The sequence below is a fragment of the Antennarius striatus genome, chromosome 21, assembly GCF_040054535.1.
Source record: "Antennarius striatus isolate MH-2024 chromosome 21, ASM4005453v1, whole genome shotgun sequence".
In the NCBI taxonomy this organism is placed as follows: domain Eukaryota; kingdom Metazoa; phylum Chordata; class Actinopteri; order Lophiiformes; family Antennariidae; genus Antennarius; species Antennarius striatus.
This window is the reverse complement of record NC_090796.1, coordinates 13,129,207-13,146,993: the sequence shown is the minus strand read 5'-3', so window position 1 is coordinate 13,146,993 and position 17,787 is coordinate 13,129,207. Positions and strand designations below refer to the sequence as shown.

The 17,787-nt window shown below is 43.8% G+C and overlaps 1 protein-coding gene across 1 annotated transcript; it reads left to right on the top strand.

Annotated features, from left to right (window-relative positions):
- The first annotated feature begins 308 nt into the window (after positions 1-308).
- wnt3 (wingless-type MMTV integration site family, member 3) lies at positions 309-17,062 on the top strand. Its single transcript, XM_068305370.1, has 4 exons — positions 309-397; positions 10,649-10,890; positions 13,992-14,257; positions 16,219-17,062. The coding sequence occupies exons 1-4, from the start codon at positions 318-320 to the stop codon at positions 16,696-16,698; spliced, it is 1,068 nt and encodes a 355-aa protein (XP_068161471.1). The 5' UTR covers positions 309-317; the 3' UTR covers positions 16,699-17,062.
- The last annotated feature ends 725 nt before the right edge of the window (positions 17,063-17,787 follow it).

The window sequence follows — 17,787 nt, the reverse complement described above, 5'->3', positions numbered from 1 at the left end:
AGAAAAAGATATCTACCTTAGGGAAGAACCTCAGAGAGAGGGAGGGAGGGAAAGACGGGTAGGAGTGTATGTGCATGTGTGTAAGAGACACTTATTCTCTTAACTACTAGGAGACAGACACACTTTTCCTGGCCCGACTCAAAGAAGGGGGGAAAACAGGAGGAAGATTTTTTTTTAAAAATATCATTTTAGTCTTCCCCTCATTCAACAATCAAGCTGCCCTGAAGCTTGTCTTCCTGGAAACTCTTCTTCGCTGCCTGCTGGAAGTTCTATGTATTGATCCATTTACACTCTCACACACTGCAAAGGCTTACCTCATGGATTTGTATCTGATTGGATATTTGATGTGTGTGTGGTTGTCCAGTTCACGGGTGCTTGGAGGCTATCCCATCTGGTGGTGAGTACAAATCCAGAGTTTCAGCATCAGACCCTATAGACGCATAAAGAAAAGGAGTATTTTCGGTCAAGTGATCATTTCTGAGAGGGCAGAATGTGCACTTTCAGTTGACTGCGTGGAAAAATGTTCTCCGGCCCAGTCCAAAGAATCTTAACCTCAAATACTAGTGTAACGGAAAAGGCTCGCCGTTCTTTCCCCCTCTACACTCAGGTCTATTTATCATATTGGAGAATGTTGTGATGCAAAGAGGATTAAATTTTTAGTTTGGAAACCATTAAAATATTCGAAACGTATGGCTATTTAATGAAAGTTAGGGAAAATGCATTAGTGGTGCGGCTGTCATGTTGATATGGATTGTCAACAGCTCTCAGCGAGATGTTTCCACACAACGGCGTAAATCAGTGGGATCTTTCATTAATGCATAAATTGTGGATATGGCTCTAGGACAATGACAGCGATGGTGTTACAAGCGAAAACTCAACAAAGCATCAAAAAGGCTCCTGCTTTATAAATCGATTTCTAGCTTTATATAAGAATGTTATTTTAGGAATGCAAAAATCACGATTATGATGGGGTTAGCTATATTTTGCTTTGTTTGCTATTGTGTGTCACGGTTCTATATTCAAGCCACAGGACTCCCAAACATGCTGTGAATTGAACCTGACCTGTTTTGGGCTCAGTGGGTGATGCAGGTCATGAATTTAACCACAAAAAAAAAAAATTTCCCACCCACAAAGTTGTGTATAATTTTAAAAATATGACAGGTATCAACAGCGATTAATCTACCTCGCTTTTATGATTTATTGTTTTGGAAAAACAGCTAAGCACATCATTTTGCTATTGCTCCACATTTCAACATCTTCCACTATAAATTTTTTCAGGAGACAATATGTTTAGGCGCTGCAGGGTTTTTTTAAAGTCTTTGTTAAATTATACCAGATTGCTTTTGGCATCAGCAAATGAAATTTAGGTTTTATCTATTATTAAATTCAGCTTTATGTAGCTGACCTCATGGCTCCTGGTCTTCTTTATATAAAATAAAAGCTTCTGTTTTGAAGATATGTCTGTAGGCGTATAACAAAGCTCTCTTGGAACACGACACAATACTTGTCAGAGCTACTGCACTTTTAGTAGCCCAACTAGCATGTGGTCCCACCATAGCGCTGTCCAAACCACGAGCATCTTCTGGTTTCATTTACAGAGCAGACAGCTGCCAAGCACACAGGCCACAGGGCTGAAGTGTTAATGGTAAAGAGGACTTTACACCCACTCCTGGCTTAGGCAGCAACCATCAGACAACAGTGACAAAGAGCCTGGGATTCTTTCGCCTGTGAATTACCTGCAGCTGTTCTGTTCAAGGAGCTTACATGACACTGGTATAATGTTCGAACTCCAACAATGCGCAACCACCTTAGATTTGGGCAGCACATTTGGAAGCGTGGGCCAGGTGGGGGGTTAATGGGAGGTTGGAAAGATGAAAAGGCGAGCCGTAGCTCCAGGTGAGTAGACAGGTATTGAGAAATGGGTGTCGAACGCGGTTGTCAGTGGCGTCACCCCGCGGTATCCGACGCTGTCTCCGAAAGACAAAATGAGGTGGTGCATCAAATGGGAGGGTGCTGAGTTTCAGTGAGGGCCCAGGAAGGCTCCCTCTCAACTTGTGTCTCAGGGGCAAGGACTTGGCCATAAATTCTCCAACCAAGGTGGGATGGGTTGGAGGGAAAGAGGAGTTTTGACTGCTTTATGACTGGCAGCCTCGCTTTTACAAGATGGGGTGTTGAAAACAAAACAGAACGACTCCAGCAATAAGCAAACGTGCATTGGTGAAGATGAGGCATAGCGGAGAGACGAGGCAAACCAGTGCAACGAGACTGGAAAGATAGAAAGTAAGAACAGTTGGGTGGCATTTGAGGGAATTCAGATCACACATAACCCACAGGTCGTTATATGGTCTGTTACCTGATGATGTCATTCTTTTTGTGTGGCTTGCAAATGATAAAACATCATTTTGGTTTCACCCTTTAACTTTGATTTAACCATTGAAGATGATCAACATACAGTATAACAACTCAAAGGACAATGACAGAATATGATGTTCTTTATTTCCTGCTGGCGCTGTTATTAAGAGTTATGGTAAATATTACATCGAGCTTCTGAGGCTTAACTCTTCAACTGTTATGAAGACGCTGTCAGGCAGAAAGTGTGTTTGTGTTCCTCACACGAACAGCTGTGGTTATACGTAAATGATGACGGTCATTTTCTGCAAATAATTACCTCAGTTGAACCAATGTAGCTTTAGCCATCGAGCATCGGCGGCGACTATATGTTATATCACATACTGTAGTACAGTTTTATGTCATTTCAAGTTAGGCCACGTATTTTTAAATGCTTCACATTACTAAACATTTACGTCGTTGTGGTTGTGAGATAAACGAAAATGTCAGGGAAAGAGAAAAACTGGCCAAATAAAGCATTAAAATTCAGCTTTTGACAGATGCTAACACTGTTGTCCAAAAAAGAATCCAATATACAAAAGTAAATCATAAATAATGAAGATATTGACATTTTTTGACCTAAATTATCATCAACTACTAGCCTAGCCACAAACACTATTTTTTATCTGTGCTGCTGTGAGTCAAAACTTTTATTATGGGAATACATTATTGGAAATCTGATTGAGAGAAATAAGCAAAATAAAAAGGGTTAAAAATATTCAGTCACTGCTCGATATGAAGAGTAAGTTTCAAGTTTAGCATTGGCTCTGCATCATCAGGAAAATAGACAACAAAAGTAAACAAAGAAGAGTGCAGAATAACAATTTGCAGGATTTTTTTAGAGAATCATTTCCTTAGACTCTATTTTATCTCATCAGTGATCTGATTTTAACATAATTTAATTACAATTTGCAGATCGAATACAACTACCTGAATGAAATTGTCTGCTGTTTGAAGCACAGCTTGTAGAAGTTTTTGCAAACCACCGGGCCATCAATAATGTCAGCCCAAAAAAACTTCTGGAAAGATCTCGAGCAAAGGTTTACCAACCACTCAGTCTATACACAGACCTTTCCAGTTCAACCTGAGCAGCTTAAATGGGGCTCTGGAGTCCATCTCTGGGTCTCAGGAATGTCATTATCTGACTGAGACACCCCCCACCACCAATCTTCAATTCAATCGTCAACCCCAAAACCCCTACCATTGGTAAAGGGATCACTTAAATGATTCTTACCGTGGTTAAATCCTCCATCTGCCGCCCCCGTGTGAAAAGATCAAGGATGTTTGGGTATTATTCTCAACGGTGCGGTGGAAGGTGGAGAAAAGAGCAGAAAAGTCCAGAAGAATGTCATTCATAAGAAACTTCAGGGTTCCATTACGAATGGCTAAGGGCTGTCGTCGGGACAGGGTCAAAGGCAATATTAGCCTGAAGCCCAAGAGAAGTGTCTCCATAGAAAGTGACATCCATGAGGAAGGGGGATATGAAAGGCAATGTTCTGTAAAATGTGCTTGAGGAAGAAATAAGCTATAATATTATCAAAATCTAGCATTTAGCAGGTAGCAGCAGGGATTGAGGCCATTATGAGGCAATAGAGGTCCAATGAAAACAGTTTAAAGTATTTTATAAATCTATCTCAAGACTCTCACAATGACCAAATATTCACAAGCCCTCCAATAAGTGAGAGTAACTTTCATGTGCTGATCCAACACGTTACTTCACAAAATGTTCAAAGACTGTTTTCAGTCAGCAGGCATTTGGGATGACATTCAAACCCCAGCTAGGTGAGAGGTTCAAAGGAGAGTGGTATTTCAAAGCAGCGAAGGCGAGTCCTAATCTTCACCCACCATCAAAGGACATGCAATGTGCTCTTGTAGGAAATGACAAAGTCCCCTGGTGCACAGCTATTAGCTGCATTCAAACACAGGCCAGGACAGTTCCTCAAAGGGAAAACAGCAACAGCCAGGGGCAATGAGATCATTAGGGGACACGTGTGGAGGCGCAAACACACAATATTTGAAGTCTTCAATACCTGGCTGATCTCACTCGAATGGCTTGTTACATATGCTAATTGTTAGCAGCAGCTCTGATACAGAGAGAGCGGGAGAGAGATGTTCTGATCACAGCTGAACAGCTTACATTAGGTCATAGGTTTGAGGTCAACGATCGGGACAACTAAGCAACAAACCAATGCAGTGTGGAAGGGTCAGCATCCAATCGCTCTCAAGTTATTGTTCAGGTTTTTCAAGTTTGAAGTTAAAGCTAACATCCTAATTAACTTATTCAGAGCCAACGTAGTACAAAAGTTAAGTTTTAGAATGAAAAAACACAATTCAACAAAATGTTGGTCAAGAAAATATGAACGATATTAAATATTCCTGTTCAGATCAAGCAGCTAAAACCTTTTCTTTGTAAAGATCAGAGAATCCATGACTAACAGTCATTTGTCTCACTCTGAACTCTGGATGTATTTATGTGACATTTGACCTTAGTGCAGGATTCAAAGATGCACAAACATGGAAGTTAGCTTCCTAAAGATAAGGATCTTCAGATCAATGGAAAAAGGACTTGAGGCGGTTCACAAGTGTGGCCTGCAGACAGTGCAGATGGGAATATTTGCAGATTGGTACCAGGCAGCAACAAGAAAAAGGTCAATAAGTTTGTTTTTTAATTACTCATGGAAGTTATCATTTGGTGTTAGAAATTTCCATAGAGATGTTCCAAGCAGGTATATAAAACAAGATTCCAGGCGATCCATTACGAGTTATGATTTGCATAGAATGCATTATCTTTTTTTTCTTTTTTTTCAAGTGCCAGCAAGCTGCTTCAGAGCAGAAGCTGGGATTGATGCACCGTTTGTCCATGGAGACTCTCGAAAGGATTCTGCCCTTTCGAGGCAAAAGGTCAGACGCTGCCAAGTCCACAGATTGAGACACGAGTCCCCCAGTCTCACATGCATTTGTCAGTCTTGTAGTTTTCTTTGCTGTGCAGAGCTACCGCTGCTCTCGTTCTGTTCCTGACAGGCAGGTTCACAAGTTTACACCCTGTCCGGTCTCCCGCTTCACGTCTCCATACATGTGACTGCAGGGGCTCCTTGTCCCAACTCCACACTCACTGCAGCATTCAGCAAGGAGGGGAAGCAAAGGAGGCAGAAAGAAAGACAGGTTGGAACATTTTTCAGGGGTCCCGTCATTTTATTTTTATCTGATCAGCCAGGAGCTGTTGGACTACAAATCAAAAGTGTGCCAAAGAAAGAGCGAAGACAACAAAACACAGACAGGAGCTTTGCATTCCAGCTTCCATCAGGAAAAGTCCCATCCTCGGGCAAAGCCGGCAACTTTCCATGGCCCACTTACTCTCTTTTGCATGCATTTATCTCTCTGCGGACTCCGATGTGGGATTCATAAATAAAATTCTGACGCCGGTGTTTTCAATGCATATCTCTGCTCACTGTTCTGCCAGGGCCTCATTTAGCAACACGATGTCCTAGAGGCAAATCTGACAAGTTGAGCTGCGGCATCAATATATAGAGGTAAATTAGAGGTAGATTGGAGTTTAACTGCAAACAATATTCTTGGAGTCTGTTACTGCAGAGGCCTGAATTCTAACAGAATACACTCGGGACTCAGAGTTTCAGGCAGAAACCCAGCATAAGCTAACACTTAGTGTAAGAAAATAAGTTAACTTGTTCAGACACGGCTAAGAGCGGCTGGCACCGATCGTCAATAACTAATACATTGGAATAAAAAAACGCATTTTTAGAAAATCTCGAGTCAGTATCAAATTTGTTTGCAGACGCTCAATCCCTTTCAGATTACTTTATTTATTCTATTTAGCTGAAGATTTAAAACATTATATGAAAGAGACAATAAAATAAAGGTAATATTTAAAGAGCAATATTTTGTATACTGCTCTAATAGAGAGGAGATTTGATGAGCGATCCATGAGAGCTGAGCAAATCCTCTTATTTTATTAACTTAGGAAAAGCAACTCTAATTCTGTTTCTGCACAAAAGAGGTATAGCTGAAGACGTCATCCACTCCTTAGTCTCTTCTTGACCTCAAAACAGTAATCTGGAGTATCTCGTCTTGAAATGAAACTTGATGGAAAATTACACCATCATGTGTCCTGCAAAAAGGGTAGGCAAAACCATTCAGGGGATCCACCTCCTGCCATCATTTCAGTGAAAACCGTGAAGGAAGTGGACTTACAAGGGGAAATACAACCACAAACAAAGGTTTGCAGGAGTCTTTGAGCAGCGCTTAAAGTTGATTGCATGTAAGAATGGATTGTGACAAGCTAGCTAATCCCTCTTTTTACCTTTATGCTACACTATCATACTTTATTACCTCTGCCCAGCTGGTTGTGTGTACACCGGCTTGCTTTTTATTTGGTCAACAACATTACGGATAATAGTTACTGAATAGGATATTCATTCCTTTCAATAAAAGTTTCAGAAATCTGAAACCTAGTTTAAAATATAAAAACACAAAGTGTACTCCAGGACAGTATTGAAATGTAGTTTTTAGCTATTTGCACCTAAATTTAATATTTTTACTTTTCATTTTTAAAAAAGTTCACTTTTCACTCCTTTAGATACATTAACAGAATCCTATACACAAAGCATGTGATAGATAATAGCGAGTTCTGCATACACTAGCATTGGTACTTACTTGTCTACGGATGATAGTCACCCAACAAAGCAGTGCAGAAGGCCAATGCCTCCATCTTATTTGCAAATGAATATCCTTACAGCAAGTAAAAACAATCTGAAACACAGCACTTAAAAAGGATATTTCTATTTTGTGTTGCTGCAACTATGATTTGGCTTTACGTTCATGACGAAGCTATGTCCTGAGACAATAATTATTCACTGTGACGTTAGCTAGAAATAAAAGACACAGTAAGTGAGGTGCCTTTTTCTTTAATACATACTTTGGATGAAATCAAAAACAAGTCTTGCTGAAATGAAGAAGTTTTTCTCTAACTATATGAAAATACAGATTCATTCATTCATGTAGAAAAGCTGCAAAATTATATAAAATTGTAGAGGAAGAAAAACATGAATGTATAGCTAGCTTTGCTAGAATTAAACAAATAAAGCGGCCAAATGTGATATATTTTGTGAAACACAAGGAATATATGAACATTCATTGTAAATGAAGGTATAAAACCCTAAAACACAAACACAATCGTTTTGAAACTGTATTGTTAACTCTACATTCTAAGTGAACATAAAGTTTAAGATATACTTATTATTATTATATTATTTTCGTATTATTTTACTAATTTAAATATTAGCAGAAAGATATATCAAAGTGACGATTTACAACATGGACACATGAAAGTATGATAATACAAGTATATTCATTGATATTAGAAAGTTGGATATGGGTGCTGGTCGTGAACTTCGAGCTGCTTCTGTATTCCATCAGGCTAAAGGCGTTGAGGCGAGATGTCATGTTCTACTCAAGCAGTTCAAAGGGTCACCTGGTACATTTTGTGCCTCTGGACTTAAGAGACTGTCACATAAAGAAAGCTTATCTCTGTGCAAACATGTGCAACAGACTGACCTCTGCAATGCAAAACTGGAGAAATGGCAGCTGCAACATATTTCTGACTGTATGAGTCCTTGACTAACTTCCTGACTCAAACTCTAATCGCTGGGAGTCAAAATAAAAACCAAGACGCAATAGATACGCATCAACAGAAAGAACAATTGGGAAAGGTTGATTGAAGTGTTTTTGTTGACGGTTATTTAGACTTGATTGGACGAATTTCCACTCATCGGTGAGGTGTGTGCGATGGAATCCTTTTGTTTCTTCTGTTTAATTTCTGTGGTTTCCAGCGGCCTGTCTTACTTTACCATCAGCCCAGTTTAGATATGGAGAAAACCCCCCAACCACGCTGTAAACCCCCCGAGCCAGTAGAGGCCCTATACGGACCTGCCCAGGCATGCACCTGCCAAACCCTGCTGCTCGCTGCTGCTCTGCTGCTCTCCTCATCCCCTGCAGCAGATTCCCCCGGCATTCTGCCTCTGCTGCTCCCTCATTCGGTTGAGACACGTCGCTCGTGCCTTCCGAGAAGTGAGGCAACGCAGGCAGGATCAGTGCGGCACACATGTAGTCTGCATGCACGGGTCTGTTTGCACGATACGCCTCATAACCCCTTGGGGTTAAGACTCTCATTAGCACCTAGCCAAAAAGATATCCATTTCACCTCATCTGTCCATGTGGATCAACTGAGGCACATCCACTGCAAACAAAGACAAATAGCCTGGTAGATCCACAGCCTGTGGTCTAAACATGCCATGCCCACCACAGAGTCCCCTGTGGTTAGCTAATATATTCCATCAGAAAGCCCAACTTCACTGACCATGCAGTAATGTCAGAGTGGTGGGTAGAGAAGCTGAAACGTAGCAGAGATTGGCACTGTGGTCTAAGTGCAGAGATGTCTTACTTGGGTTGGAGAGATTTTCCTTTGAGTTGACTGATGTTAGGTGTCACTGTTGAGTTCAAATCCAAGCTCTGCGGAGGGCATCATCCACGGGTCCGTCCCATGACGGCGAGATTAATGGGCAGCAACAAAGCAAGTAGACAGTGTAATTTAGACACTTAGTCACCCCGTCACCAGACGGGGTGATGTCAGCAACTCAGTGATGTAGGTGGGTGTGGGAATGGCAGATGAGCTAATGTGGCTTCCTTTGCTCGGGTTCACCCGAGACAGGAGCACATACGGAGATTGATGAGCGCTACGAAGTGACTAATTCTGCAGGGGAATATCAAATTGAGCCATTTGGAGTTTAAGTAAGATACGAAAAAGCAGACGCTTGTATGTCCGTTTGCATATTACTGTTTTAAAGTTTAAACAACTTGAGCAATTGATTGAAACAGAAGGATTTGTTGGTTGTGTATGATTTAGGAAGCTCAAGCTAACAAAATCATTAGCCCAGTGTGTTCAATCTATGGTGTCTTGGAGGTAGAAAGGTTGTCAAACCTTTCTACCTGCAAGCCTTCTGCCTATATGCTCACCTGAGATCATAAACAGTGCATGGGATGGGGTGGGGGGGTGTTCGGACGTGGGAAGGGGGCAGGGTTTAACCATATGTAGAGCGCAAAAGTGCACATGAGATGTGAACCTAACTAAGGGGGGATTTTTTTTTTTTTTCCTGTGACTTCAATGCTTTGACTTTTGTATTGGGGTGGGGCTCATCTGTCAGAGTCAGTGGCTGCCGTGATTGGGTTGCGCCCTGCGGGGGTCCTGAGGTCATCCGAAGTGGCGCTCTGATCTGATCAGCGTCAATTGTTCCTCTCCATGATCCTCTCGTGGCCTCCAGCACCACGTTGTCCACCCAGACTCCAGCAAAAGCGCTGCAAGACCCTCGCTCGACACCGGTGAAGAAAAGCCCTTCTCTAAGTGCAGCGAATTGGCTCTAGATCTTCAGAACATTAAATCTATAGACACACAAATCGCTGACATCTAAAGCATCCATCTGTAACGACTGCAGCCATGTTGTTGCTTTGGGTGTTCTACTTCATGCGTAGAAAAAAATAAACAAGACATTTAAGTCCAGGAAACCATTTGGACCTGTCATCCCAAGTAGCCTGTTTGAACAGGGCCACAAAAAACATGTTTTCTCACTCAAGAGAAATAGAAAGCAATTCATATTAATCACTTAAATGAAAAAAAATTATGATGGTGACTGGCATTATGGTTTGCGGTGATTAATTGCTGTTTAAACACTTTTGAAAAGTCTTTCTGGTGAGGACCAGATCCAGATAGACTCTTTTCATTCGTCACCAGTAAGATCGGTTTTACATTGTCATTCTTTAAAAATAAAATCAGATTGAGATGAAAACCACATATGAACTGTGGGATGTGTAAAGGCACGTGTTTTTAGTCCTTTGAAATCACGCGAGGGGCTTTTTTTTTTTTTTTTTGTTGGTTAGATCAGAAGATCTAGGAAGACTTTGAAAAGTAACACCTCGAATGTTTAATGTTGTCAAAAACATTCTCCAGTCTGAGAATTAGCCATCAATAAATTGAAGTTCTCCAAAATATGTGACCATCCAATGTTGTCTCTGGTAGTTAGAGACAACTGACCTGCATTTAAAAGCATGTAAGTTGTATCTACAAAGGCGTGATGAGGATTGGTTTGTGGCGATAAACCTCTTTTATCCGGCTCTTCTTTTTATTCTTAGGTTTATCGTGTCAAGCAGATTTTGTTAATGGATGCTTCCCCGTCTCTTTGTGGTGTCACAGGTCCCTGGCACTGGGGCAGCAGTATTCGTCTCTGGGCTCCCAACCCATCCTGTGTGGCTCTATCCCTGGTCTGGTGCCCAAGCAGCTGCGTTTCTGTCGCAACTACATTGAAATCATGCCAAGCGTTGCTGAAGGCGTCAAGCTGGGGATTCAGGAATGTCAGCACCAGTTCAGGGGCCGGCGATGGAATTGTACCACCATTAAGGACAACCTGGCCATCTTCGGCCCTGTGTTGGATAAAGGTAAATTAATAACAAAGGTTTGCTGTGAACCGTACCAAGTAGTAGCTTCTAACTGTTTCCACCTTCGGCTTTGTGCTGCCTGACAAATAACTAACTAGGGTAATTACAATAATACTCACCGATCCTGGCTGCTGTGAGAAATGAGCACAGGTACAAGCACCGACACATTATCCAGCTTCCATCCATCTTTTCCTCCAGTATCACATTTGTATTCCAACTCGGTGACTTCTTTTTTGGTTTTTCCAATCTAGTTTAGTTTATCTTAATGAAACGCTGCAGTCAGCACGGTGAGTAGATCTATCAGGGTTGGCTGACAGGTACAACTGATATACCGGAGACATCACTCAAAGAACTTCACCTGCAGAATGATAATTGTGTTGTGTCTCTGCACTGACTGCGGCCATTAAAGAAACCGCAAAGCCTGATAGTGAGACACAGGTGTCTCTCTCAAGGTCGGGCGGTAGCTGTTTATAAAGAAAGAAGTTTGTGTTTTGTGAGCGAGGCTGCTGATTGGAAATTAATTAGCCTATATGTCAGAGGGGAAGGAATCTGTGCAGAAATGGGCAGTGTGAGCAGTCCAAGCTCCTCAGTCAAATAAAAGGGGAGAGGGGAGGCCAAATGAGATTACAGGCAATAGAAAAGGGCTGGGGGGCTCTGCACAACCCCTACTGTGCATGAAGACCAGTACGCGCCTCACACAGTCCAGCTCCCACGGACGCCTCATTCACACGCCCTTTTGACTCTGTCATGAAAACATGCTGAAAGGGGATCGCTCCCAATCTAGTCCGGGTGTGCACTTCGGGTTTGGGAAGTGAAAGACCGAAGGAAAGAGGTGAGGAGGAACGAGGAGCGCATCGCTGAAGGAGCTGAATGGAAGGTTAGGTGACGGGAGAGCTACCGACCTCCACCTCCAGCCACCGTCCCCAGCCATGGTGGTGCTGTTGGTGGATGCCTGGAGGAAGTGGGGTCCTGTGGTGGTGTATGTGATTTTTAAATCAGGGTGTTGGCAGAGGGGTGACTAGAGAGGGAGGAAAGGGGGGGGGGGTTCGGGAATGCCAGCTCTGGGCAGAGCGGGGCTGTGGGGGCGCGAGTCGCTGGGCCCATTGTGCGGTTAATACAGTGTGACACAAGGGAAACAAAGGCGGATTGATGGGCCCAGCAGGTAGCAGGGGCAGTGCTAGCCTTGGCTAACAGCCAGAGATCCAGGGGCCCAGGGCTCACAGGCCCCTGTTGTGGAGGGCCCAGCTATGTTCGCCAGGGTGAGCAGGGATGTCAAACCCAAAGACTGCATGTCATCAAATCACGCAAGAAATAACCGGTATTCCTGTTACTGGGAACAAACTTAGTATTAACTTTTTGTATTTAAATAAATGCATCTAAAAAGACATTTTTCATTGACACTTTTCAAATATTACTTACAATGACATCACCTTTAAAGTTAGGACGTCCATTTTTGACAGTAGGGAGTATCATCGCCAGCTTCCCACTGTCATTCTTACGACCTCAAACACCCTAACTCAGTTCAGAAACGGCGAAGGGAACAGGAAACTCAAATCTTGCCTTCCTGCCCGGTGTTCATCCGATATACACCCCCATGCTGGGATTAAATATGTCTTTTTCCACACACCGCATGTTCAAAACTTTATCGTGTTGAGTATGAAACATGTTTGGATGGCTACCTCCGAGATCTAGATAGGGACCAGATGGTTGGAAAGTAACTTGTTACCAGGTGATTACTTTCTAGCCTCAGTCTCAAATCATGTCGATGATGCGATGATGTCTTTTTAATAGATGTAAGATTTTTTGTCATTGGGGTGTGGCTCTTGTTGAGAACTAGTGGCAGCTGGAGACACAGTTTGAATTAACACATCATTTTGTCTTGGAAAGTAACGGATAATCTGGCTGTTTGAAAGTTGTGTCTGTTGACCAATGAAAGCATGTTCCTGACTTGCCAACCAATCCCTTCCCACAAGTGATGATATTACAGTCGTAGACAGCAATGGCTGATGACAGTAAATCTGTACAACCGCAGCATACAGTCTGGAATATTACAATATAACAAATATTCAGTACAAATTGAAAGTCTTGTAGCATCAGATTAAAACTTGTTATAAAATGGTATGTAACGTTACATTCAGGGGGAGAACATTTGACATGCCTCTTCATCAGCAGACTTTGTCTTTTGGCTTATGAAGTGCTCTGATTGCATCCTGAAATCACAAATTGCTGAAGAATTCCTGGCTTGTCTTTTCGGTCTCCATGCGTGCCGATCGTAAAGCTGGACCACCGCAGGAAGACCCCCGTGTGTTTTTTCCTGTCTGTTACAGAGGCGGTGTGGTGTAACGCATGAGCCACAGTAAGTGTGCTGTGATTGTGAAACAATGGTGTCTGGTTACCTAATAAGCTGTGGTCTTCAAAGGAGGCGTAACTCCATCCCTCAGTGTGAAGAAGGAACAGTCTGACACACTGCTGGGTTTCACCAGAAGGCCTTGGGCTGCTCTGGATGGGACGGGTGTATGTGGGCGGGGTGGGGTGTGGGGTGGGGTGGGGGATAAGGGGTGACAACATTCCTGAAACACTATCCAGATGCAAAGCAGCACACCTCAGGGATGACAGGAGGTGACTGAGATCCTGCTGAGAGTTGGACCTTCCTCAATGGGGTGGTCACTGCAGGGACTCTGAATTTAAGCTCCTTCACATGTCCTGTAGGATGTCCTTCCTCATCGATGATGATGATCACACAGGAAACACTATAAACCATGCTACCCTGAATTTCTATTTCCATGCTAACCTGAATTTCCCTTGGGATCATTAAAGTATCTATCTATCTATCTATCTATCTATCTATCTATCTATCTATCTATCTATCTATCTATCTATCTATCTATCTATCTATCTATCTATCTACCCACGGTAATCAGAGACAGTTGGAGTTGTCTATAGGCGCAGATATCACCACGTACAGATGAAATGCTGCGTTAAAAAGTTGTTGCCTAGAGGTATCCCTTTCATTACCGCTGTCTTAGTGTTGGCAGGAGAAAAGCTTGCCTTGTACATTTCTGACACTATCTTTTTTTGCTGTCTTCATCTCTCTCTCTCAGCAACTCGAGAGTCGGCGTTCGTCCACGCCATAGCTTCAGCTGGCGTGGCTTTTGCCGTGACACGCTCCTGCGCTGAGGGCACTTCCACCATGTGTGGCTGTGATTCCCACCACAAGGGACCTCCTGGGGAGGGTTGGAAGTGGGGCGGCTGCAGCGAGGATGCGGAGTTTGGAGTACTGGTATCCAGGGAGTTTGCTGACGCCAGGGAGAATCGTCCAGATGCTCGTTCGGCGATGAACCGACACAACAATGAGGCAGGGCGCACGGTAAATACACACTTGGTGGGGATGTACAGGGATGTGCTGCTAGAGTTCTGTTCCACATAGGGAAATATTGTCAAATCCATGTGTAAATCTGAACATTTTAACCATGAGTTGAACCCACTCAATCTCATCTGAAATCAATAGGCATCAATTGGCGACTAGCTTCCAATCTTTTGGGAAGTTTTCCACAGGATCCTAGAACCTGGATACAGGGGTTTTCTCCAATTGAGACATCAGTGAATCAGTTAGATCAAACAGTGCTGTTGTGCCTTAGATAAGACCTGGGGCAGTGTTCCACTTTGTCCTGCAGGTATTAGATGGGGTTGAAGTCGTGGCTGTGTGCAGGCAAGTCAAGTTCCTCCACATGCCCCTGGGAAGACCATTCCTTTATGGACCTGGCTTTGAACACAGGTTCATTGTCATGTTGAATCAGAAAAGATTGTGTTTCCTTAAAGTTTCTGTATCCACAACCATCATTTTAAGACTTCTCTTCACTGGTTGTGTCTGAAAACAAATCATCAAATACAGAGTCGGGCAGGGGTCGGATTAATTGGCTTTGGTTTAACAGTAGCTGTAAGTTGTACTGAATATCTGTAGGATTGACACTGCAGGGCAAAAGCCGGTTCCATTGTTTAGCATGTTTTCTAGTGTCGGATGACAAGCATGTTTAGCAGTACTGCCATACATCACACTAATTAGACAGTCTCAGCAGGCAACTGCTTAACTGCAGCAAAAAAAGGGAGCAAACTGGAACTGGGATGCAGCAAACAATGGACAATGGTCTGACTGTCTCTCAGATGGAATGGATTTATTCAGGAGACTTTCTTTTTGAAAATACCACTGGTTCATGTGAAGACTCGGGACTCGGTATTCGACTTGTCCGCACATTTCTGAGGTTCCACTTAAAAATGAGCTCTTGACTTTGAATGACTGGTTAATTAGTGATCTAAGCAACACCTCCCATCCCGCCTTGCCCCCGCACACCTCACCTTTCATGCCTCGAATCCCGATGAAAAATTCCCTGCCAGTCATATAACAGAAGTGAGTTGAGGGGGAAAAGAGGGAAATCAGCTCCGACTTAAAACATCACTGGCTGCTGTCACCGCTTGGAAGAAATAGACTCCCTGGTTGCTTGCTGGGGGGCAAATGGTGGGACCACACGGCAACAAGACATTCCTTTGATCTGAGCACATAGGAGCAGCCGCGGAGACCACATTAGCTAAGTGAAAAGCAGCACTGTCATGAGTCTCCTCTCCACCTGGCCCTCTCACGCTCCATTCTTTTGCCCCAAGGGGCCTCTAGGACTTGATGTTGGCATGACAAATGCAATGGTGTGATGTCACCAGTTTATCCAGCCTTTCTCCTGCCCTGAATCTCCCCCTTCCTCACCCATAGGTGCTCTAGCCACCTGCCTTCTCTCCCCTCAGTCAGGGGGAATTCTGCAGCTAAATATAGCCATTAAGTTAAAGCACAACAAAATCAAAACACAAAGGTAAAATATGCCCCGCAGCGCCGCACTCACGATGTGAGTCAATGGCTTCTGAGAGAATTAGCCGAAGCACGGAGTCTCTGAACTTCACAGCTGCATGACACCCAAATAAATTGCAGCCAGTGGTTTATCGGTCTCTCTTGGTTTAACTGAATTCACTGTCAGATCGTGACCATAAAATTTGAATAGATCCAACTGAAATGGCCTAAAACCAATTCATTAAATTCAGGTTAATTGCACTTTTATTCTAAATTGTATGGCAGACTTCTTGATTTGCCATTGAAATCGATGCTTCAACAATGTTAAAAAGCCAGAGAATTTGACTAAACGATGGCTTTTCATCTGTTCGTTGCTGTATAAGTGTTTGAAAGCAAGACCTAGCGTGATGGAGGGGCTCACCTCCTCCAGGGACAAGTCAACTTTACACCCAATGCCACCTTTATGCTGTCCTATAAAATGTCTTCTGTTTCATCAGACCATTCTGGACCACATGCACCTCCGTTGCAAATGCCACGGCCTGTCAGGAAGCTGCGAGGTGAAGACATGTTGGTGGGCACAGCCAGACTTCCGCATGCTGGGGGACTACCTGAAGGACAAGTACGACAGCGCCTCGGAGATGGTGGTGGAGAAGCATCGCGAGTCACGAGGCTGGGTGGAGACGCTGCGAGTCAAGTACAACTTCTTTAAGCACCCCACCGAGCGCGACCTGGTCTACTACGAGGGTTCGCCCAACTTCTGCGAACCCAACACAGAGACGGGCTCCTTTGGGACTCGCGACCGAGCCTGCAACGTGTCATCGCACGGCATCGAGGGCTGCGATCTGCTTTGCTGCGGCCGTGGCCACAACACCCGGACTGAGAAGCGCAAAGAGAAGTGCCATTGCATCTTCCACTGGTGTTGCTACGTCAGCTGTCAGGAGTGTGTGCGCGTCTACGATGTTCACACATGCAAGTGAGAGAGGCCTGTGCTTTCAGATACACTGACTGTTGTACTACAAGTGCTGCCTGCCCGCCCTGACTCCCTGCCCACCAGTCAGCTCCCCGCCTCCTGCACGCCCTCCTCGCTTCCCCGGACGGACTGCACACGCTGCATCCCTCATACATTAGCACACAGTCAGGCCCTGATGGGTAATGGCACATCAAGAATGGATAGTTGTGAACATTTTACTGTAAAAAAAAAAAAAGTTCCAAACCACTACAACCCAACCCGTTTCGTTTACGTTATAACCAACCAGGATTGATCCTGTTAACCCGAATAGCCTAATCCACTCCCATCAGGAGACGCTAGAGTTGTGCCACTGTCCCCGCAGCATTGGGCCCCCCTCCCTTCCCCCATTGTCTTTATTTATTTCCCCCCTCCATGCCAACACGACGCCTGTGGCATGTACAGTACACAACACTTTTTACCTGTGAGATTAATGCAGTAAAAAACAACAACAACAACAAACCCACAACCTTCAGACTCTCTCTGCTTTTGAATAAGCATTTTTTTCTAACTAACACCTCACTCCTTCTGGGCCTGTCGGCCCGGTTTACTTTTCATTTGTATTTGTTTGAAACTAACCTCTACACTGTCACTTAGTCGTAAAGCGATCCTGAAAACATCGGCGGCCGCAGGAAACCATCGCTTTGACACTACTGAATCGAACTGAAAACAGTGGGCAGGCACCGGAAGCGCCGCGGCCCTGCCTTTTGTTCACTACTGAGCTGATGAAACCGCCAGCGTCGACTGACTCGACTGTACCAGTCGACCCGGTAGCCAGGAAGATATATGCTACAGCCTGATTTTATAGCCCTGCATTTCTGAAATATTGCCACTGGGCTGGGACTGGAGGTATGCAAGCATGTGTGTGAACAAGCATGCTCATTCCCCCTAACAACCCTTCATATGTATATGTGTGCACTATTCAATTACATGTAATTCCAGGTGGTAAACATTTGAGCATTGTTTATGCAGTCTCTTATGAATAGCGACTTTGTTCCAGGCATGATCGACCTGTAAATCGCTCATGATTTTCCATAAGTGTGATGCAACAGTTATGCAT